Below are 24,004 nucleotides of genomic sequence, written 5' to 3'. Positions count from 1 at the left end.
AGATTCTGAATTTTCCCCTTTATTTTCTTCTCCACTACCCAGGAATGCTGAAAATTGGGTCATACTTAGTTTTATTTGCATTCCTTATTTATGTTTTGGATCATGGTGGGGGGGGGTACCATTATCCTCCAGACCCAAAGTCTATATGTAGATTTTTAAAAGTTATTATTTAGGTGGTAGCAAGAAAGAATTGTGTTAATATTTAATAAATAAAAAGTAATACTACAAAAAAAGTCCTTTTCCCTTCCATTTTAGTTATTTTATGTGGCCTTTTACCTTTCTCTTATTACCTAATTTATTCTATATGAGTACTTAGAAAACATATGCAGTCATGGTTATTGATTGTTTAAAAATTTGTATGCCACCCATTATTCAGTTGAAGTCTTTTTTTTTTTTTTGAAGTCTTAACTGTAATATAGTTGTAGGGAGATGGCATTTCAGTTTAGCTCCATCACTGAATTGGTTTGTTAAAATTAGCACCATACTTCATCTCTCTGACCCCATCTGTAAAAATGGGATTGAGGAGACCGTTTACCTATTAGACTTAGAATTCAATAAGAGTAACTTTGTAAAGCACCTGGAACACTGAATTGAATACCTGTCATTGTTTCTAACACTCAAAACCCCTTAAAAACCTGAGTAGTGAGGGGCGCCTGGGTGGGGCAGTCGGTTAAGCGTCCGACTTCAGCCAGGTCACGATCTCGAGGTCCGGGAGTTCGAGCCCCACGTCAGGCTCTGGGCTGATGGCTCGGAGCCTGGAGCCTGTTTCCGATTCTGTGTCTCCCTCTCTCTCTGCCCCTCCCCCGTTCATGCTCTGTCTCTCTCTGTCCCAAAAATAAATAAAAAACGTTGAAAAAAAAATTAAAAAAAAAAAAAAAAACCTGAGTAGTGAAAACTATTGGTAATATTTTTGTTTTTCAGGTTGCTGGAGGAGCCAATATGAGCCAGATTTCAGAAGCACTGAGTCGATACAGGAATAGGTCATGTTTTATGAAGGAAGCCCTTTACAGGCTCTTCACAGAGACGTTTTCAATGCAGGTAACCATGCCTGCGATTTTAAAGGTAACTATACCTCAGAAAGGTAGTTTTTGTTACCACTTTTTGCTTAGTTCATTAAAGCTGTTCACAAAACACTGACTGCAATAATTTATATGCCTTATTCTATAGTGAGCCACAGTACCCTCACAGAGAAAGGAAAACAATGTTAGACTTAACTACTAGACCATTTCTCATTTTGAGCATCTGAATCAATTAGAATCATCCAGCGTTTTGATTTTACCTGAGAAGGGTCTATAGGAGCACTGTACTATTTTGCCTACAATAAGAGATATAATTTATAAACACAAAGTCACTTTGCCCTAAATGTTGTTTCTTATTCATTCATTCATTTGGTTACTCTTTGTTTTTTATTTAAAAAATAATGTTTTTTAAATGTTTACTTATTTTTGAGAGAGACAGAGTGTGAGTGGGGGAGGGGCAGACTCAGAGGGAGACACAGAATCCAAAGCAGGCTCCAAAGTCTGAGCTGTCAGCACAGAGCCCAACGCGGGGCTCAAACTCACGAACTGCGAGATCATGACTTGAGCCAAAGTCAGACACTTAACCGACTGAGCCACCCAGGCACTCCATTTGTTTACTCTTTAAAATCTAACCTCTGGTTTTCTAAAAGAAAACATCAGTATCTCCAACAAGAACAGAGCAAAATGTAATAATTGAAGGTGGCCAAATCTACCATTTAAAGTATTTTGTGAATAAAGTAAAATTACCAGTATTGGTAGGTCCAGGCTTTGGTTTACAGAAGAATGAATTTTTTTTTATTTTTATGTTTATTTATTTTTGAGAGAGAGAGGAAGACAGAGGATCTGAAGCGGGCTCTGTGCTAAGAGTGGAGAGCCTGATGTGGGGCTCAAACTCATGATCCGTGAGATCATGACCTGAGCCAAAGTTGGACGTTTAACTGACTGAGCTGCCCAGGTGCCCCTACAGAATGAATTTATTTTAAATGTTATTGGAAGTATTAAGTGGTTTGGGAAAGAAAACTGCAGTTATTTAGAGTGAAATGTAACGTGGAAATGAAGAGTCTTGAAGTCACTGTGTCTTTATTATTTGTAATTCTTTGCATTTCCTTAAAAATATGTATATTTCTGCCTTATGCGAGATTAGATTTGTTCATAACCTAAAAGCAGCACTGTATAAAGAGAAAAAGTTCTGGACTTTTCCCATTTGTAATGATACTGAATTTGGTGTTCTAAAAGTCCATTTCATATCAAAGATTCTATGATTTTTGAAAACCATGGTTTTTTTTTTATTATTTCTGCATATTTAATTTGCAGATGATGGCAATCCAATGAAATCCTAGGAGCAGTTTAGCAATATAGACAACAGTCATTTTTTTCTCTAGTAGAATGTGTCCCAGTTCTGTGTCTGTCTCTAGGCTCCATTACTTCATGCAGCTGTCAGAGTGAGGGGCTCTGGTCTCTTAAAATCATGGTTCATGCAAGTATCAGCAGACTAGTTTCTGAGGTAGATAGGGATGATTATTATCCCTGTTGGATAGACAAAACAGATTGCTTTGTCCTTAAATGTTAGAGCAGGGGTGGTCTAAGGTTAGAATGGCACCTCCATTTTACATGAGTGTTGTAGGTCTTTCACAGTTTGTCTTCCAGTTACCTTTCTAATGTTATGCTTTACCATTTTTCAAATGCTTTCAAAATTCTGTTAAATTCAAATTTTCTCCTCCGCTAATGGATTCATCCCATCCTTTTGTTTATTTTGTGTATTTCCTTATCACCTTTCCCTTCCTTGGGAATCTCCTCTTCATTTCATCCCTACCTCCATCTTATTCTGTCCAAATCTTAGCTGCAACCCTGCTTAAATGTGCTCTGTGAATGAAGTCTTCTGATTCCATACCAGAAATAATTGCTCCCTCCACAGTGACCTTAGGCAGCACTTTATGTATACTTCTTTTATGATACTTTCTTTTTTCCAGTTTCATGTTTTGATAGCCCTCACAGTATCCTTTGTTTACATACCTTATTTTTCTCACAAGGCTTTATGTTAAGGAATTAGGGTGTAAGTGATTCATGTTTGTGTCCCCTGTAGTGCTTATCACAATGCTTTGTATGGAGTGAGGTTCGATAAAGGATTATGAAATTACTGAGGAAACAGAAGTCCAAAGAAGGGAAGTGACTTGCCTTTAGTCACAGAGCTAGTTAATGGCTGCATTTGGATTGGAAGGTATTGCTGGTGTCCTAAAATAATAAATGCTGAGGATAGGGAAAATCTGTTACTTTCTGGCCCAATGAACAGATATTTTTGCCAATTAACACAAAAGCAAGACAGTTTAAAGAATGCTAATGTTGTCATATGCCACTAAAAACAAGTTCATCTTCAGCTTGTGGCTGTAGGAATGAGGAATCATCCATTGGATTTGCCAGTGCAGTTCACAGCCAGTGCTTGCGCCCTCAACTTAACACGCCAGGGCCTGGCCAGGGGGATGCCTGTTCGTCTGTTGTCAGAGGTCACCTGTCTGCTTTTCAAGGCTCTGAAAAATTTCCCCCATTACCAGCAGGTAATTTGAATTGAATACTTGACTGTGCTTCTTACTTCAGGGCAAATACATGAAAAAAGTTATTAGTATTAGTTATTACTAGTTTTAGCACTATTTTCTTTTAATTTTTCATCCCACCTGAAAGAATGAGAGAGAGAATAAATAAGGAATTTATATTTGTTATAGAAAAAAATAGCAAATTTGGATAAGCAGTTGGGTTCAAATTTTTAAAATTTCTCAAAAACCCAGTTACCCAGAAACCCATGTACTGTTAACACTTCAGTACATCGTTATAAGCTTAACATCATATGTGAAAGTTAACTTGAATTGAATCATAGATCTAAATATAAAAGGTAAAACCCTAAAACTTGTAGAAGAAAACATAGGAGAAAATATTTGTGACCTTGAAGTAGGCAAAGTTTTCTTAGGATACAAAAAGCACACATCATGAAAGAAAAATAATAAATTTAGAATTCATCAAAATAAGCTTCTCACACACACACAAATTGAAAAGGCTGAGCTGTGGGCTGGGAAAAATGTTTATTTTGTATATATGAGAAAAGACTTTTATAGAAAATATAAAAAAAAACCTCTTAGTAACACAAGATAAACCAATTTTTTTAAAAGGCAAAAGATTTGAGCACTTTACCCAAGAATACATGCAGATGACAAATGAGTATGTGAAAAGATGCTCAGTGTGTTTAGTTATTAAAACCACATTGAGATACCACTGCATACCCAGTACTACTACACACTAGATTGGTTGAAATTAAAAGTGTTGGCAGGGGTGTGGAGCAACTGAGATTCTCATATTGATGTTAAGAATGTAAAATGATGCAATTACCAGTTTGACGTTGGCTTACAAAGTTAGACATATACCTTCTACACTACCTAGTCATTCCACTACTAGAGAAATGAAATCATATATTCATACAAAGACTTCTACATGAATGTTCATAATATCTTTATTGATAATATATCTCCTAAAACTGAAAACTTTTCAGTTGTTCAGCAACAGATGAATAGATAAATTGTGGTATGTTCATATAGAAAAATACTATTTGGCAATAAAAAGGAAAAAAGTACTCATGTGCAATATGGATGAATCTCAAAAACATTATATACTGAGCAAAATAAGCCAGACACAGAAGAGTAGATACCATATGATTTCCATTTATGTGAAACTTGAGAAAAGATTAGTCTCTTAGGACAGTGTAATTTTCTGGGGTTGAAGCTTGTGAGGTTAAGATTGACTGGAAGGTCATGCAGTGCAACTCTTTGGGGTGATGGAAATATTTTTTATCTTAACTATGGTGATGGTGGATGGTAGTGGTTACACAGCTGTATCAATTTGTCAAATCTAATTGAAGTATGTACTTAAAATGTAAAATTTTTAAAATACAATAAGGAAGGTGGTTTTTCCTCATTAAAAAAAAAAAAATCTATTTCTACTTTCTGTTGAGAAGTTGGAAGCTCCTTCACAGTTTGGTGTTAATTCCTACATGGAAGGCATCAGTTGGAGTAAGAACTGCCCCTATAAGAGGCCATTAATTCTCGTTTGCCGTAATTCCTACAACTGCTCTGCTCTGTCACATTCAGCTCACTTCACTTGTTTGTTACTGCCCAGTTCCTGTTGGCATTTCAGGCTTGCTGGCCCTGCCTCTTAAACTACTTCAGTCATACAGGCCTACTTATTATGGCCTTTCAAGGAAATGGTATGTTTTTCTATTCCTACAGCTTTCCCATGAGGCTTTCTCTTTCTTTCCTGTCTCTAATGGCCCAGTTTCATCCCTGCTGGTCTTAGGTAGCAGTTATAACTCTATCACATAGTTATGAGAGATCTGGTAAGGACATTTGTAGATGGCCCAGTCTTCAGGTAATTGATTTAGACTGACCCATAGTCAGGCCATTGGGGTTCAGGAGAAAAGACCCCACTTTGTCAAAAAAAAAAAAAAGGCAGGGGGAGGATTGTTCTTTAGGCAGAGGTAAATGTGACAGAGTAAGATTAAATGAACTTGGAAGTACACAGAGGCAGGTACACAGTGAGCTCTCAGTAAATGCCTAGAATCATTATTTAGAATGGTGTATACCTTTGCTCAAAATTATTTTTCTTTATTCCCTTAAAGTTACAGAAGAATTGTCTTCTCTCCTTAACCAATTCCAGGATTCTTGTGGATGTTCCATTTGACAGGCAAGTATAAAACTTGGTCATCTGATTTTGGGGTGTTGACTAGTGTTACTCTGAACATTGTTGGCTTTGGTTATTAGCTTATTAGCAAGGGTTTGATTAAGGCTGGGCTAAGGTGTTTGAGGAGAATGTTCTGTTGAGCCTCTTCCACAGAGGTGATTAGAAGTACCCTACAGATGACCCTTGAAAAAATGCAGGGATTAGGGACACTCACACTACACCCCCGCCCGTCAAAACGCATGTATAATTTTGACTCAACCAGAACTTTACTAGTAGCTTGCTATTGACTGAAAAGCCTTAGTGATAAAATAGTCGATTAACATGTATTTTGTATGTTAAATATTATATATTATATTCTACATTAAAGTAAGCTAGAGAAAAGAAAATGTTATTAAGAAAATCATAAAGAAGGGGCACCTAGGTGGCTCAATCAGTTAAGCATCTGACTCTTGATCTAGGCTCTGGTCCTGATCTCGCTGTGGATTGAGCTCCACATTGGGCTCTGTGCTCTGACAGGCAGCCTGCTTGGGATTCTCTCCTCTCCCTCTGCCCCTCCCCCAGTCATGCTCTCCCCAAAAATAAATAAATATTTTTTTAAAAAGAAAAAAATCATAAATAGAAAACAATACATTTATAGTACTGTACTGTATTTATTGATACCAAAAGTTTATATTATCTACTTCTAAGGTGAATCTTCTGTCAGTACCTATATCAATATCATCTACAAAACACTGTAGATGTTTTATGTATTACTAACGCTAGATATCAAAAATGAAAAGATAATTGTGGGGTATCTGGCTGTCTTAGTAGAATGTGTGACTTGATCTCAGGGTCATGGAATTCAAGCCCTACATTGGTGGTAGAGTTTACTTAGGTTTTTCTTTTTTTTTTTTTTTTTTTAATGTTTTATTTATTTTTGAGAGAGAGACAGCATGGGCAGGGGAGGGGCAGAGAGAAAGGGAGACACAGAATCCGAAGCAGGCTCCAGGCTCCAAGCTGTCCTCACAGAGCCTGACGCAGGACTTGAACACAGAACTGTGAGATCATGGCTGGAGCCAAAGTCAGCCACCCAACCGGCTGAGCCACCTAGGTGCCCGAGTTTACTTAGGAAGGAAGGAAAGAAGGAAAGATAGTGTGAAAAATATTTATTTACAAGTGTATTCATGCATTGATAATGAAGAAGCAGCAATATGATTGCTTTATGGTAGTATAGTATAATCAGTGAATTGTTTCATGGTAGCCTAGCCTTACACTAATGAATGAATTGCTGTAAAATTTTCATGGCATAGAGTAAAGCAGTCATATTTATCATACAGTGTTGGAAACATTGTTACTTTAAAAAAAAAAAAACAAAAACAAACTACTGGGGTGCCTGGGTGGCTTAGTAGGTTGAGCATCTGACTTTGGCTCAGGTCATGGTCTCACAGTTTGTGAGTTCGAGCCCTGCCTTGGGCTCTGTGCTGACAGCTCAGAGCCTGGAGCCTGCTTCTGATTCTGTGTCTCATTCTCTCTCTGCCCCTCCCCCACTTGTGCTCTGTCTCTCAAAAATAAATAAATGTAAAAAAAAACAAAAAAAAAAAACCAACTACTTGCCTTTGATAATAGGCTGAAATGCAGTTTCTTCAGTTATGGCAGAGGCATATTATATGGTAATGTAATTCTTGGAAAGCAAAATTACAAAATGATAAGAAAACTAACATGTTTTTAATCTTATATTAAATATCACTTACCTTATGCTCTATAAGGGTAGGCTGTCCACTTCCATGCAAGTCTTGCATGTGATGTTGTACATCCTGAATACTTAGGCATTAGTAAGGACACAGACACCTCTCATACAATCCTTGCTATACAGTTATTAGATGTTCATAGGAAGATACATACACAACAGAGAGGTTTATTAACTGTAGGCATGATGATTATTTACTGCTCATTAAGTAGAATTGGATCATCATAAAGGTCTTCATCCTCATTGTTTTCATGTTGATCAGACTGAGGAGAAAGAGGAGGGGGTTAATCTTGCTGTCTTGGGGGTGAAAGAAGTGGAGGACATGGAAGGGGAGGCAGCCACACTTGGTATAACTTTACTACATCATAATTTCTGTCTGACTTCTTTGCTTTTTCATTTCTCTAGAGATATTTCTATACAGTACCAATTTTTCTTCCACCATTTGCTTTAGTTTCATTGCCCGTATTATAGAAGGGTCCATGTTATAAAATAAGTCAAAAGCAGTCTTGAGCCGAAGTCAACAGTCGGATACTCAACAGACTGAGCCACCCAAGAGCCTTGGAAGAACATATGACTTTTGATCTCAGGGTTGTGAGTTCGAGCCCACTGGTTGTAGAAATTACAAAAAATAAACTTAAATTTTTTTTTGCAGTTTTAGATCCTTTCCCTTCCTTTTCCTTTAACTTGTCATATGGTCACTTTTTCTCGAGTCATATTAGAGTCTATAACTATGCTTTTCTTATGGCAATCCCTGCCCACATAAAAGCTGCATTTTCAATAAGATAAAAGGGTGTTTTGCAAAAAAGCGCAAGGTTTCATGACAGCTGGCATAGCTGCAGCAACACCTTCACCAATTTCTCTTTTCTTTCTTTTTTACTGTGGTCTTTATTCTGGATTCATTTATGAAATGATGGGCACCCCAGCTGCAGTCTTCAATCTTTGGTAGATATCAGGCAGTTCAACTTTTTCTTGTAACGGCATGATTTTTCTTTGTTTCTAGGGAGCACTTCCAACATCATTAGTGGCATTTTTATATGGGTCTCATGGTGTTATTCAGGATTTACAATATTTTGCTAAACAGTGAAAAATATGTGAGTACTGCAAGAGATTACTTTTTACTGCTGTATGCAGTTTACTGGAGGGAAAACTGATCATGTCGAGTGATTAATGTTGCAGGGCATTTTAAGTGGATATACACACACACTTGAGCTCATTGTAATGTTAACAGGAGGTGGCTGTGAAATAATTACGGTAGTACAGTATGTAGTACAGTTAACTATATAGTCACTTAATACTGTATGTTTGTTTCCATTTCTGTTGACTGGTGCTATGTATGGTCTATAAGTGTTTGTGTAACTTTCAATAAGTTTTAACCTTTTATGGTAGATGTGTATACATTTTATGGTAATAGTAAAAGAAACCAGTAAAGTATCTGTGTATGTTTTGTATAGTTATAAATCCCTAACTTTTTCTTATTTTTTTTGATATTTCTGGGCTATGAGGTTTGTTTGTGAGTTTTTTCAAATTGTTGCAAATCTGCAAAAACATTTTCCAGTGTGTCTATTGAAAAAAACTCTGTGTTTAAGTGGACCACAATAGTTCAAACCTATGTTGTTCCAGGGTCAACTGTGCTTGCAAATACTGTCTCTCAAAGTGATTCCAGTTCAGGGTAGTAAGTGTCAAGAACATGGGCTCCAGAGAGTCAAACATACTTGAAGTTTGACTCATTTGTAAAAGTTTCCTCATTTGTAAAATAGTGACTCTTATGAGGATTAGACATGATAATGTTTGTAAAGTACTTATCAGGGTGCCTAGCTTAAGAAGTAGAGCCTGTTTAGGGGTGCCTGGGTGATGACTCAGTAAGTTGAGTGCCTGACTCTTGATTTCGGCTCAGGTCATGATGCCAGGATTGTGTGTCTGAGCCCTGCATCAGGCTCTGTGCTGAGCTCAGAGCCTGCTTAAGATTCTCTCTCTCTCTCTCTCTCTCTCTCTCTCTCTCCCTCCCTCTCCCTCTCCCTCTCCCTCTCCCTCTCCCTCTCCCTCTCCCTCTCTCTCCCGTACCTCTGCCTCTCTCTCCAGCTTGCACTTTCCTTAAAAAAAAAAAAAAAAGTCTCTTCTAAGTATAGTCATTCTTTTTGTTACTATTTTATTGAAAATAATTGAGAAAATCATCATCCTGGACTCCAAAGGGACTCCTTTTGAGGCCTTTATAGTCTTCCAGATTCATGAGCTCAGAAACATTTATAATAGTTGCTAACAGCAGAAAAATTCAGCACAGGCTGGCATGAACAAAGCCTGTGGTATGTGGGTGTGGAGTGTTAGGCTAAGCCATTCTCAAATCTAATTGAAATGTGTACTTAAAATGGGAGTTGACTTTTAAAGTTACAATAGGGTCTTCCTCATTAAAAAGAAAAAATTGATTTCTGTCTTCTCTTGAAAGTTAGAAGATCTTTCTCATCTGAGTCTTCATTCCTACAATTGTAGTCAATAGGAGCTAACTACTATCTGCCTCTATAAAAGAGTATGAATTCTCTTTAGCTATGTGATTTGTTTGCTATCCCATTTTAGCACTGTCTACAATTCATATTACAAATTACTACTTGTTGGGTGGGTTCTTCCCATTTTTCAGACCCATGAAAGTAGGAACTGAATGGTAAGTTTTTCCTAGGTCTGCTAATCTTACTTTGTTTAAAAAAAAAATTTTGTTTTTGATGTTTATTTATTTTGAAGGAGAAAGAGCATGAGCAGGGGAGGGACAGAGAGAGAGGGAGACACAATCTGAAGCAGGCTGCAGGCTCTGAGCTGTCAGCACAGAGCCCAGCAAAGGGCTCAAACTCACTAGCTGTGAGATCATGACCTGAGCCAAAGTCAGATGCGTAACCAACTGAGCCACCCAGGCGCCCCTGCCTGCTAAACTTACTTTGAATTCTGTGCATTTTGCTTACATTCTTATTTGTCTTCTGTCCTCTTCCTCTTCTGACCTTCTCTTCTTTTTGCCAGATGCTCTTGATTTTCATGCCTGAGGGATTAGAAATCCAAGATACAGGGTTTGTTGGGGAGGTTAAGTAATTTCTTCTCTCCTCATGTACTGTTTAAAACTTCATTGTGAGAAAAAAAAAACTGTTTTTTCAGGTTTGATGCTGCCAAGTTTGTTATGAGATGGCTTTGTAAGCATGAGAACCCCAAGATGCAAACAATGGCAGTGAGCATCACCTCTATTCTAGCCCTGCAGGTATGTGATTGCCAAAGTCCAGATTTCTCTCCTGAATCTTGATGGAGCTCTGATAGATGTCCAATGTTTTACTTTCGGCTTTTTGTTTGCTTACAGCTCTCATCTGAGCAAACTGCACAGCTTAAGGAAGAGCTCTTCATGGCAGTTAAGGTAAGTTGATTGTTGCTTTTATAACCCTTTTTTTTCCAATAAAAAAATCTATGAACATAATTTTAAAAGTATAATCATTCTAAAAGGCTTATAAGTGAAAACTGTCTAAAGACCTGCTCCCCAAAAGAAACTACTTTCTACTCTTAGAGCTATTTCTTTTGGTATTTACCTCCACATCTCTAAATAAAATGCTTTTAACTTGATTTATCAATTTTATATGTTTTCTAGTGATTCTGCTGCTATAGTAAATAAGAACTTAGCTCTCCCACATGTATCTTTAAAGAATTTTTTTACATTTATTTATTTATGTATGTATGTATGTATGTAATTTATTTTAGAGAGGGAGGGATGGAGGGAGGTATCTGCAGAGAGAGAGAGAGGGAGAGAGAGAATCCCAAGCTGACTCTGCGTGGACAGATGCATGTATTATCCAACACAGGGCTCGATCCCACGAACTATGAGATCATGATCTGAGTCAAAATCAAGAGGTGGACACTTAACCAACTGAGCCACCCAGGTGCTCCTCTCCTACATGTATCTCTATAAATTATCTCCTTTCCCAATAAATTAATATCCTAATTTTTATTCAGTAATCAGTATTAACCTTATGATTATGCTAATACTGCTCACTAAAAAATGTACATCATTGTTTTATTTTGCACTTGTTTTGAGCAAGTAATACCATCCCCCTTCCCCCTCCAAACATTTATGTTTCCTGTGAACTGTTTTCATAGCCTTGATAGGTTTCCTTTTTTTTTTTTAATGTTTATTTATTTTTGAGACAGAGAGAGACAGAGCATGAACGGGGGAGGGTCAGAGAGAGAGGGAGACACAGAATCTGAAACAGGCTCCAGGCTCTGAGCGGTCAGCACAGAGCCCGATGCGGGGCTCGAACACACGGACTGCGAGATCATGACCTGAGCCGAAGTCAGACGCTTAACCGACTGAGCCACCCAGGCGCCCCGATAGGTTTCCTTTTTTTAAAAAATTAATTTATTTATTTTGAGAGAGAGAACCACTTGAGTGGAGGAGAGGCAGAGAGAGGGAGGATGAGGTCCGAAGTGGGCTCTGCGCTGACAGCGGAGAGTCTGATGTAGGGCTTGAACTCAGGAACCATGAGACAATGACCTGAGCAACCCAGGAGCCCCTGTTTTCCCTTTTGGGTTGCTGGCTTTCTTATGATTTATAAGATTTTGCTATATATTAAGGAATTGAGCCTTTTGACTCTGATGTGAGATGCATGTATTTTCCCCAGTTGGCTGTTTGATTATTTGTACTTTATTTATGACATGTTTTGCCATGCAGTAATTTAAAAATGTTTATAGGTTTAAATTTATCATTTAATTTCTCTGGCATTGATGGCACAGTTTGAAAGTATTTCTGTGCTCCACAGAGTATATTTTAAAATTTTCTCATGATTTTTGTCTGTGGTTTCCTTTCTTTTAACATGTAAATTCTTGATTTACTTAAAGCCTTTTTTTGGGGGGGGGGTATGTTGTAAGGGTCTGTGTTTCTTCTCAATGTCTGCCTCTGCACCTTTTGTTGAACAAATTATCTTTTCTCCACTGTTATACATTGCTACCTCTATCATATATTAAATTCCCTTCTCTATTTGCATCTGTTTCTGGACTTTGTGCTGTGTTAAGTTAATTTGTATGTCTGTTTATATGCTGATACCACACTTTTTATTTACTAGTTTTATAAATTCCTTAATTATTAAGATCTTGAGTTTCTTTTTTTTCTTATGTTTTATTTTTGTGGCTTTTTTTTTTTTTTATTGTTATTGTTGTTTTTGAGAGAGAGAGGGCGCAGAAGAGGGGTAGAGAGAAAGAGGGAGATACACAATTCGAAGCCGGCTCCAGGCTCTCAACTGTCAGCACAGAGCCTGTCGCGGGGCTCAGTCCCATGAACTGTTAGATCATGAGCTGAGGCAAAATCAAGAGTCAGACACTTAACTGACTGAATCACCCAGGCGTCCCTCTTTGTTTTTTTTAATGTGAACACCAGAACTGGCTTTTCTTGTTTTAAAAAAGCTTTGTTTTCTTTGAGATTATGTTAAATTTATAGATTTACTTAGAAGAATTGACATCTCTTTGATACTGGTTTTTCCTTCTGAGAATAGGAGATGTTACTCCATTTATTTGGTCTTCTATGTCCCCCAGATGTATACGGGTGTTGTCTTAATATTGATATTCTATATTTCTTAAATTTATTCCTAAAGTTTTTACCTTTTGCATTGCTGTCACAAGTAGAATCTTACGAGTATTTGATATGTAGTCAGTAGGTTTGGGGGATAAAAATCAAGAGTGACTTTAGACATGTTAATTTCTGCAATGCTTGAGATGTCACAGAGGCAGTTTGATATGGGGCACAGCTCAGAGTATTGGGTAAGAATAATTTGAGTCCTCAGTTCTGATATGGGATATAATCACCTGGAGAGTGTGGAGTGCATATAGAGTAAAAAGAAGGACTGAAATGAGTGTGTTAGAAAGAAGAACAAGCCGGGGAAGGAGAGTGGAGTTGTGTCGAAAATGAGAAAATCAAGAAAGAGTGATGTCTTAAAATCCAAGAGAATCATTTCCAGAAAAATTGAGCAGTCATGTCAGATGCTATTGAGTGGTTGAGTGAGATGGACAGAGAGGTGCCAGTTGGATTTGGCAGGATGGAAGTCATTAGTCATCTTGTTTACATTATTTTAGTGGAGTAGTGGGACAGAGCCTGTTTGGACTACAATGATGAGCAAATGGGAGGTGCAACACGGAAGCAACTTTTTGATATACTTTTTTTTTTTTTTTAATTTTTTTTTTTTCAACGTTTATTTATTTTTGGGACAGAGAGAGACAGAGCATGAACGGGGGAGGGGCAGAGAGAGAGGGAGACACAGAATCTGAAACAGGCTCCAGGCTCTGAGCCATCAGCCCAGAGCCTGACGCGGGGCTCGAACTCCCGGACCGGGAGATCGTGACCTGGCTGAAGTCGGATGCCCAACCGACTGCGCCACCCAGGCGCCCCTTGATATACTTTAATGAGAAAAAAAGAGAAAGGAAGATACTACATGGGGCCAGCAATTGGTTTTTTCCAAGATCTATTCTACGCCCTTGAAAACATTTCTGAAAAAAAAGGAGAAATTGATGGGAATGGCAATAAAGAGGGAAGTAATTTGGTGCCAAATCTTTGTGTGTGTGCAGGAATTGTGTATAGAACAGGAGTAAAGATGTTCGCTTTAGACTAAAGCAGAAGGGAAAGCGGGGTGCGTTGATATATGTGTCGGTAGGCTGGTAGATTTTGTCAGGAGGAACAGCAGTAGTTCGTGAAAAACTAGATGAGGTGATCGAATGAGAGGTGTAAAAAGATGGTGAGTAAAGTCGGAGGGGAGAGGGAATGATGAAAGAAGAGTGGTCTTGGGAGCAAATTCATTGAGAAATCCAGTAGAATTCCCAGATACAGTTGAATGCCCTCTTCAGAGTGTTCTGGCAGATATTGAAGATGAGACTCAAGCAGCCTTTTTCAGGATTCTAGGGCATAAAGTAGGGTGTTTGAGGCAGCAGTTTCGTCAAGATGATGTGATGGATGGAGTTGCTGGGAATGGTTAACAGGAACAGACAGAGGTACAGAATAGAGCGAGACAGAGAGCAGGTCCTGAAGTAACACGGAGGGAAGAGCAGCCCTGTAGTTCTCGGAGAAACAATTTTGGAAATGTTACCAAAAATTCAGGCTTTAGGTGAAAACAAGCCATGTTCAGCCACTAGTCATAAGACCTTAGATAATTTATTTATCTTCTCTGTGCCTCGGATTCTTCATCTGAAAACTGGCATCATCTGAAAAACAGGCATCTGTCATAGGAGTAATATTTTGCAGTTATTTTGAATGTCATTAAGGTAAAAAGATATAAAGCATCTAACCACGGGCCTGGCCACATTCGTTATTATTGTCAGGGTCAGCCTCACTTCCCCTGCTCCCTCCCTTGCCTTGCGGCCATTCACCCCATTGGGCATCTGAATGATTGCTACCAATGCTGTGTGTCACTCTTACACTTCCCTGTTGGTTCTCACAGCTTTATTTTTGTGATAAACTCTCTCGATACATTCTCTCCTGATTGGGTAAAATTTTTGAGGTGGTCTCATTCCTCCTGAAAACAGACATACTCTGCTTTGTTCAGTGCTGTTTTATTTTATGTGTTTTCATTAGGTGGTTAAGTGAAAATGGCTATCTTTTCCCTCTCTCACAACAGTCTAATATGCTTGCAGGAAAGTGAGGATACTAGCTTCACTTGTGTCCAGTATTATTCTGCTATGAAATGGGGTTTTGGAATCTCTGTTAAAGTGAGCCAATGATTTCTTTATTATGACATATGGTTGTAGTACTGGTGTTACCCTCTAGCCGTACTGATCTGCTCAAGTGTGCTCAAGAACAGCACACTTTTTCTCTGCCTGGCATACTCCCTCCCCCTCTATGTCTCCACTCCTTGCTTAACTCATTATCTTTCTTTCTCTTCTGGTCTCATTTGTTTCAGTATACATATTACCTTTGCATGGAGGTTTCCTTTTCCTGCCTTTTCTAAAGTAAATTCTTAGGCTTTTATGTGTTTCCTTCAGAACATTTTCCCAAACTTAAAATTCTTTTATTTAGTTGAGAGAAAAACCAACATTTTTTTTTAATCTGTCGCTCTTACCTGAGGTGTTGACTAACCAGGCTCAATAAATGAATAATGGAATGGCTAATATGTACTTGATTATCAGTCTTATTAACAAGGACCAAGAACTAGATTAAGTGCTCATTAAAGCTGAATTGTTTTTTTCTTTTAATCTTCATAAAAACCTTAGGAGTTAGGTATAACTCATTATATAGAGAATAAATGGATCACAGAGCTATTAAGTGGTAGAACAACTATTGCTTTTCTTATGTTGTAATTGAGTTAGTCACTGGGGCATCTAACTCTTTGTCTCTTTGGTTTTTAGGAACTTCTAGCAATAGTAAAACAAAAGACTACTGAAAATTTAGATGATGTCACCCTCTTGTTTACTTTGAAAGCACTTTGGAATCTTACAGATGAGTCTCCAGCTGCCTGCAGTCACTTTATAGAAAACCAAGGATTGGCAATCTTCATCCAAGTCTTGGAGGTGGGAAGACAGGATTGAGTTTATATGTAAAGTTCTTTTTTTCATGGTAAAGTAACCTGTATATTCTTTTGACAGACTTTTTCAGAGTCAGCAATACAAAGCAAAGTACTTGGTCTTTGGGTAAGGTGAATTGTTTCAGTTAATTCTGATTTCTAAAAAAAAAAAATAATAAAACTAACAGTTATGTAGCACCTACTATATGCTAGGCACTATTGTAAGCAATTTCTGTGTGTTAACTCATTTAGTGTTCACATGATTCCCTATAAAATAATACCACATCAGTCCTCTTGCTCTGAACAAACTACAGCTTAAAACAACAGCCATTTTATTTACTTTTGAATCTGTGAGTCAAGAATTTGAACTCCGTTTAGCCATACAGTTCTTATGGTCTCAGTAATTCCAGTGGAGTTATTCATGTTGCTGTAGTCATCTGGTGGCTCAACTAAGGCGAGGTGTGCTAAGATGGTCTAACTCTCACTGTGACAGTTGGTACAGGTTGTTAGTTGGGCCTTGTATCTCCGTGGGCGATGACTTCTTCTTCTCCTCCCCTTTCCCTTCCTCTTCTTCTCTCCCCCTCCCCAACCCCCAGGGAGTTCTGTGCCCAATGTGGGGCTTGAACTTACGACCCTGAAATCAAAAGTTGCATGCTCTACTGACTAAGTCAGCCAGGCACCCCTGTCACCATGGGCTTGTTTCAGTTTCAGGGTAGCGCTAGAAGGCAAGTCCCACCATGCAAGTGCTTCTTAAACCTCTGTTTATGTCACGTTCTCTAATGTCTCATTGGGCAAAGCACACTAGGTGGCCTGGGGTGTTTCCCAGTAATCACTTCTCCAACTCTCAGTAACAACTGAGTATGCTCCAATTCAGTTCAATTCCTTTCTTACACTACCTACCTAAGTTATCCTAAGTTATCCAAGTTAAAGGGCTCAGGTTCATAAGACTGCCCCACTTCAGTTGCCAGTTTTAAGTCTTGGGCCACCCATACCTCTGACCATCTGGCTATAAATTAGACCCCTATAAATGACCCCTTCCTCAGGTTGATAATTTGCTAGAATGGCTCACAGACTCCAGAAGTCGTTTTGCTTGATATTGTCAGTTTATTGTAAAGGATACAACTCAGAAACAGTGAAATGGAAGAAAGATATAGGGCAAGGAAGGATGAGTGCATGCAGAGCTTTCATACTCTGGGCACACCACCCTCCCAGCACCTTCTCAAATGTGTTTACCAATTCAGAAGTTCTCTAAACCCATCGTTTAGGATTTTTTATGGAGGTTTCATCACATAGGCATGACTGATCATTAATTCAATCTTCAGCTCCTCTCTCCTCCTCCAGAGGTTGTGGGGTGGGGCTGAAAGTCCGAGGCTTCTAATTAAGGTTTGGCTTTTTTTGGCAACCAGTCCCCATCCTGAAGTTATTTATTTAGTTGCCTACCAAATAAAGAACAAAGATGCTCTGATTACTCTTATCACTTGGGAAATTCCAAGGGATTGAAGACTTCTCTTTCAAGAACTGGCAACAAAGACCAAATATATATTATATGTCCATGGTTAAGCCCACATTAAAGGAGGTGGCCACCCCTTGATGGGAGGAGCAGTGAAGTCACATGGCTAAGTCACATAGAGATAGGAAAAGTTGTGTTATGTTCTGTTTATCCTGTTACCTAAGTAGTAGGAGGCAGAATCAAATATCAAATTCAGGCAGTCTAGCTGTAGACCCTCTGATATTAACCACTTTACCATACTTTTTTATCAAGGTAATCAATTCTTTAGAAATTTCTTTGATTATATTGTTATACTACCTCTCAATCAGGATATCCATAATTGAGAAATTTCTTTGTTTCCAAAAGATAAAGGTGAACATTTACAAAAAGTAATGAAGACATACTGTTAAGTCCTTGCAGTTTGCCATGCATGAAATACATCCAGCTGATGGTCCTTCAGTGTTGGGGAGGTGGTGTTAGACAGGTATATGAATAATTTTCTGATTTAAGATGGACTGTGGTAAGTGCTAGAAAAGCACAAAGTCTAGTAGAAGCTTTTGATTCTAGAGCATGCACTCCTTGAAAGCAGGGACTGTGTCTTTACTTTAGTATCCCTAGCACATATAGGACTTGGAACACAGTAGAGGGGATTAAATGATTAATATTGGAAATCTTAATATTGGAAGGTACAAAAAAGTAGAAAGATAGAGGACAAAAGAAGTAGGAGACAAAGGTCTTTTGGCTAGGGAAGATGAGAAAATGTAATCATTTAAGGGATACTGTAATAAAGAATATCTGGAATTTTGGCAGAAGTTGGGAAAAGCAATAAATAAGGCCAGAAAGGTGGATTGAAGCCTCATACATGCTATATAAAGCTAAGTGTCCTACTATTAGCTAACCTTTTCTAAAAGATCTTTTACTTTTTTCTGAGAGCCTCTCAGAATGCTGAGAGTTTTTGAGGATGCCTCCTTTCCTTCCTTTTTCTGAGTGAAGAAGACCCACATTCTCCTGTAGCTTCCATCTCTTCTCAACATTTTGTTCATAGACTATTGGAATGAAAAAGGTACTAGAAAAGTAGCCTCTGCCAAGCTTATAAGAGAAATTGTGAGATTCATCTAAGGTGTCCTCAGTTATAGTAAGGATGCTGTCATGTTGTCTCTCCTTGTCTGGGGCTTCCATCTGATCGACTTAATGCTGAAATCCTACTATTGATGAGGGTATGTATAGATAGCTTTGGGGAAAACTGGGGGGAAATCTCACAATAGTGCAGTTTCTGCTGAAATCAATAGGGTATAGCTGGTCTTGTAAAAAAAAAACCTGGGGTAAGTGATCTCAAAATAATGTAGCTTTCTGCATAGTGAGTGCTGTATGATGCTATTTTGAACATACTAGTCTCTAGGGTATACTTTTCTGAAAACTGCTTCAGAAGGAACAGTAACTGCTGTGTTCAATTTGACCATGTGTTTCACTTCTAAACCTTTGTGTTTTCATCTGTGTGGTAGACAGACCCTAAGGTGATTCCTAGTGATTCTGATTTCTTCTTGGTGTTCACGTCTTTGTAAAAGTCCTCCTCTCAAATGTGGGCAGGAACTGTGACTTGCTTCTAACGAATAGAATATAGCAAAGATGATAGGGTATCAGTTCTGTGATTATGTTATGGTGTATAGACAGTAGACCCCTTCCCCTTATCCATAGTTTCAGTTACTCACAGTCTGGAAGCAGGTGATCCTCCTGAGGAATGGTCCAAAAGTCAGTAGTAGCCTAATGCTATGTCACATGCTTACGTCATCCACCTTTTTGTCTTGTCATATAGGCATTTTATCATCTCCTCACAAGCAGAAGAAGAGTGAGTACAGTGAAATAGGATATTTGAGAGAGGGTGCCTGGGTGGCTCAGTCGGTTAAGCATCTGGCTCTTGATTTCAGTTCAGGTTATGATCTCACAGTTTGTGAGTTTGAGCCCCACATCAGACTCTGTACTGACAGAGCAAAACCTGCTTGAGATTCTCTCTCTGCCCCTCCCCCCGCTCATGTGTTTTCTCTCTCTCAAAATAAATAAATAAGCTTTAAAAAAAAAGATATTTTGAGAAAGAGACCACATTCATGTAATTTCTTTTTTTTTTTTTTTTTTTTTTTAGAGAGCGAGAGAGAGCACAAGCAGGTGAGGGGCAAGAGACAGACTCCCAAGCAGGCTCTGCACCATCAGTGCAAAGCCCAATGTTGGGCTTGAACTCAAACCATGAGATCATGACCTGAGCCAAAACCAAGAGTCAGACACTTAACTGACTGAGCCACTCAGGTGCCCTATAACAGTATATTCTAATAAAAGTTACATGAGGAGCACCTGAGTGGCTCAGTTGGTTAAGTGCCCAACTCTTGATCTCAGCTTAGGTCATGATCTCATGGTTCATGAGTTTGAGCCCTTCGTCGGGCTGTGCGCTGACAGCATGAAGCCTGCTTGGGATTCTCTCTCTCTCCCTCTCTTTTTGCCCCTCCCCTGCCCATGCTCTCTCTCTCTCAAAATAAATAAACTTTAAAAAAACAGACAAAAGTAAACAATATATTGTTATGATTATTCTATTATTGTTAATCTCTTACTGGGCCTAATTTATACATTGAACTTTATCATAGGTGTGTTTGTGTAGAAAAAACAGTATATTATGGAATTTGATACTGTTTGTGGTTTCAGGCATATCCATTGGGGGTCTTAGAACATATCCCCCTCTGATTTAGGGGTACTATGGTGTTAATCCCTCTTGCTAATAGACTTGCTAGAGAGACTCTTCCATGTATTTGAAAAAGCAAGCTGCCAAGAAGTAAGTAGTTGGAGAAAGAAGCCCCTGTGGGAAGTAACTATGGGCAGCTTCTAGGAGCTAAGGGTGGCCTCCAGCAAGAAAACGAAACCCTCAATCTTAATGAATGTGGCCAACAGTTTGTAAGCTTGGAAGTAGGTTTCCTTCCAGTGGAGCCCCCAGATGAGAATGCAGCCCAGCCAGCACTTTGATTGTGGCTTTTTGAGACCTCAGAGTAGAAGAGCCACCTAAGCCATGGATGAACTCCTGGCCCACAAAAACTGAGAGAGAAAAAATGTATGTTGTTTTAAGCCACCAAGTTTGTGGCAGTTTGTTAAACAGCATAGAAACCTAATATATAAAATAAAATACTACCTGCCTTTCATTGTTACTGTTAAGTTTCAAGCTAATGTAACATATAGTAGGCCCTGAGCAATCTTAAGTATTTGAGTCAGGCCTGGATTTTATTCTAGTTCAACCAGTTATTAGCAGTATAAACCTGACAAGTTCTGACTGACAAGTTAAATCTTGCTGAGTGACTTATTTCTTGGTAAAACTATATGAAACATTAAATGAGATAAGGCAGAAAAAAGGACCTTTTTGTTTGTCTAGTACAGTGCCTGGCACTTAGTAAGTGCTCACTCAGTGATTTGTCATTACTGATATCCTCATCATCAAGGGATGGGATTACGGGTTTTAGGCTAAATTGAGAGGGAGGAGGATGGGATGAAGTATTCTGACTGTATCTAAGCTAAGCAGTAGGAAAGGAAGAGAGAATCAGACACTGATTCCTCTCCCTTTCCTATCCCTGATATTTTCTGCTCTCTTTTACCTGTAGAACAACATAGCTGAAGTTAGAGAACTGTCTTCCAAGCTGGTGACTGAAGATGTGGTGAAACATATTAGCAGCTTGCTCCATAGCAAAGAAATGGAAGTCAGTTATTTTGCTGCAGGCATCATAGCCCACCTGACATCTGACACACAGCCCTGGATGTCCCATGACCTTCAGAGGAGTGCTCTTCTCCAGGATTTGGTACAAGGACCATTCATTCTTCTTTATAAACTGTGTCGTGATCTCTTCTTGCAGGAGACTTACTTTTCTAGTTTTAAGAATTTTACTTTATTATTATTATTTTATATTTCAGAAAGAGAGAGAGACAGAGTGTGGGCAGAGGAGGGGCAGAGAGATGGGGGAGACACAGAATCCGAAGCAGGCTCCAGGCTCTGAGCTGTGCGCACAGAGCCTGACACAAGGTTCGAACCCACAGACTGTGAGATCACGACCTGAGCCTAAGTCGGACACTCAACCAACTGAGCTACCCAGGCGTCCCAAGAATTTTAGAAATATATATTCATTATAGAAAATGGGAAACATAATAAAAAAGTACAAAGAAAATATTCTAAATCACCGTACAATCAAGCTCTAACCTCTGTTAATACTTTGTTACATTCCTCCTGATATTTTTCTTTTATAAAAGTTACACGTATAAACAGTTGAATGTGGTTTTACCAGTTCTCTTTTCCACTTTCAGCTTTTTTTCAAGCTATTTCTTTTGATATTTTCTCCATATCTAAATTACCTCTGTTGCTACTTCATTTTGCAGTTTTAGACATTAATCTGTTCATTCATTTTCCCACTCTGGAAAAAGAAGATTCTTTTTCTCATTTTCCCTATGTGTACCCTTTCCTATACTCCCAAGTATATATATCCTTTCAGTATATTGAAATATATTCCATCTACTTCAGCTTCTTAAGACTTCTTTCCCAGAACTTTCTGTTTTCTTCCATCTGGTCTGCTTATTTGTGTATTTGCTATACTGCTGTCATTCCAGGATATTCCTTTACTGGGGATTCTCTTTACTTCTCTGGTGTTGGAATCCCTGTTTCCTGGATTGCATGCCTTCCTGGTTTTTTGGTGTACTCCCTCATTCTGTTGGATCTTATCTAGTAGCTTCCTCAGAAGAAATGCATGAAATAAGAAATTTTAGACTTTACATGATCTCAGAGTCACGAGATCCGAGCCTCACGTCAGGCTCTGTGCCGGGCATGGATCCTGCTTAAGCTTCTCTCCCTCTACCCTCCCAACCTCCCCACCTCCATACACTCTCTCTCTCTCTCTCTCACTCACTCACTCTCTCTCTCTCTCTCTCTCTCTCAAATAAATAAATAAAAAATTCAGACCTCATTTGTTTGAAAAGGGCATTATTTTACCTTCATATTTAGTTAGTCACATGGCTGGGTGTAGAATTTTAGTTTTGGAATATTTTTCTTTCTGAATTTTTAAGTTATTACTTCTTTGTTTTCTCAGTATCACTTTTGAGAAGCCATTTTCCTTCGGAACCTTTAAGATTTTTGTTCTCAAAAATCACACAGTGGTGTGCCTGGATGTAGGTTTATTTTCATCATTATCTTGGATACTAATTGCTCTAGAAGCTTGTTTCCTTCAGTTCTGGGAAATTTCTTTCTCCCTCTCTACTCTCTTCCTCTTTTTTTCCCCCCGCCTTAGGATGTTGGCCTCCCTGGACTCATTTTTCCTTACCTATTTCCCTGTTTTCCTTTTTAAAAAAAATCTTTAAAAATCTCCACTGCTGGGGCATCTGGGTGGCACAGACAGTTAAGTGTCTGACTTTGGCTCAGGTCATGATTTTGAGGTTTGTGAGTTCAAGCTTCACATTGGGTTCTGCACTGGTGGTGTGAAGCCTGCTTGGGATTCTCTCTCTCCCCACCTCTCTCTGCCCCTTCCTCACTTGTGCTCTCTCTCTCTCCAAGATAAATAAATAAAAAATCTCCACTCCTATTGGGTTTTGCATTTATATTTGTATTTTATATATTTTATTATATAATTAACTATTTTAATGTAATTTTATATATTTATATGGTTCATCATATAGTTTAAAATATACTTTAAAATTTTTTAATGTTTATTTTTGAGAGAGAGAGAGAGAGAGAGAGAGAGAGAGAGGAGGACACAGAATCCGAGGCAGGTTCAGGCTCTGAGCTGTCAGCACAGAGCCCAGCATGGGGCTCAAACTCACGAGCTGTGAGATCATGACCTGAGCTGAAGTCAGAGGCTTAACCAACTGGGCCACCCAGGTGCCCCTTAGTTTTTTTTTTTTTTGAGAGAGAGAGTGTGTACACACACGCAAGGAGGGGAGGGGCAGAGAGAGAGAGAGAGAGAGAGAGAGAGAGAGAGAGAGAGGAAATCCCAAGCAGGCTCCGCACTGTCAGTGCAGAGCCCAACGTGGGACTCAATCTCACAATCTGTGAGATCATGACCTGAGCCAAAATCAAGAGCTGGACACTTAACTGACTCAGCCACCCAGGTACCACAGTATATTTATTTATTTTTATAGCTTATGATGTGTTTTTATGTATTATGTATAGTTATATATTTGTATTTATATATTTCTATTTTAATTTTCAAGAACTCTGTTTTGTTCTCTGAGTGCTTCTTTTTCATATAATATCTTACTCTTTTCCCATGGTTGCTGTATCTATTATCTCTTTAAAGGTAGTAATGATTAGTTTGGGTTTTGCTTTTGTTTTGTTTTTTAAGTTTTCCTCTTCCTTCATGGTTTCTGTTTTCTGCAAGTTGCTTTTTCACCCTATTTTTATCGTTTATGTTACAGACTTTCTTAGAGTATATGGAGATCTTCAGCTGTCCAGTCATATTTAAGAGTGGAGTTGTTTGGAAGCTAGGTGCAGATAGTTGGAACTTGTCAACTGTGGGCCTCACCTAGCGTGATCTGTATTAGTCACTGTCAT

General features: G+C 38.6%; 2 protein-coding genes across 2 annotated transcripts in view; one reads left to right on the top strand and one right to left on the bottom strand.

Annotated features, from left to right (window-relative positions):
• Positions 1-24,004, top strand: part of ZYG11A (zyg-11 family member A, cell cycle regulator) — a 74,332-nt gene that overhangs the window by 45,164 nt on the left and 5,164 nt on the right. Inside the window, exons 4-11 of the mRNA XM_047083795.1 lie at positions 922-1,062; positions 3,395-3,571; positions 5,677-5,741; positions 10,597-10,696; positions 10,793-10,846; positions 15,805-15,966; positions 16,042-16,086; positions 21,078-21,272. Of these exons, the coding sequence (XP_046939751.1) occupies positions 922-1,062; positions 3,395-3,571; positions 5,677-5,741; positions 10,597-10,696; positions 10,793-10,846; positions 15,805-15,966; positions 16,042-16,086; positions 21,078-21,272 (939 nt within the window). The remainder of the gene's footprint in view (positions 1-921; positions 1,063-3,394; positions 3,572-5,676; positions 5,742-10,596; positions 10,697-10,792; positions 10,847-15,804; positions 15,967-16,041; positions 16,087-21,077; positions 21,273-24,004) is intronic.
• The window catches only part of ECHDC2 (enoyl-CoA hydratase domain containing 2), a 33,046-nt gene continuing 26,093 nt past the window's right edge, over positions 17,052-24,004 (bottom strand). The window contains exon 11 of the transcript XR_006962761.1: positions 17,052-17,395. The gene's annotated coding sequence lies outside the window, so the exon portion shown is untranslated. The remainder of the gene's footprint in view (positions 17,396-24,004) is intronic.

This window comes from Lynx rufus, unplaced genomic scaffold (assembly GCF_022079265.1).
Source record: "Lynx rufus isolate CCGP_SWC_20201006 ecotype Redwood Valley unplaced genomic scaffold, mLynRuf1.p SCAF_2, whole genome shotgun sequence".
NCBI classification, from domain to species: Eukaryota; Metazoa; Chordata; class Mammalia; order Carnivora; family Felidae; genus Lynx; species Lynx rufus.
This window is presented reverse-complemented; position numbering and strand designations above follow the sequence as displayed.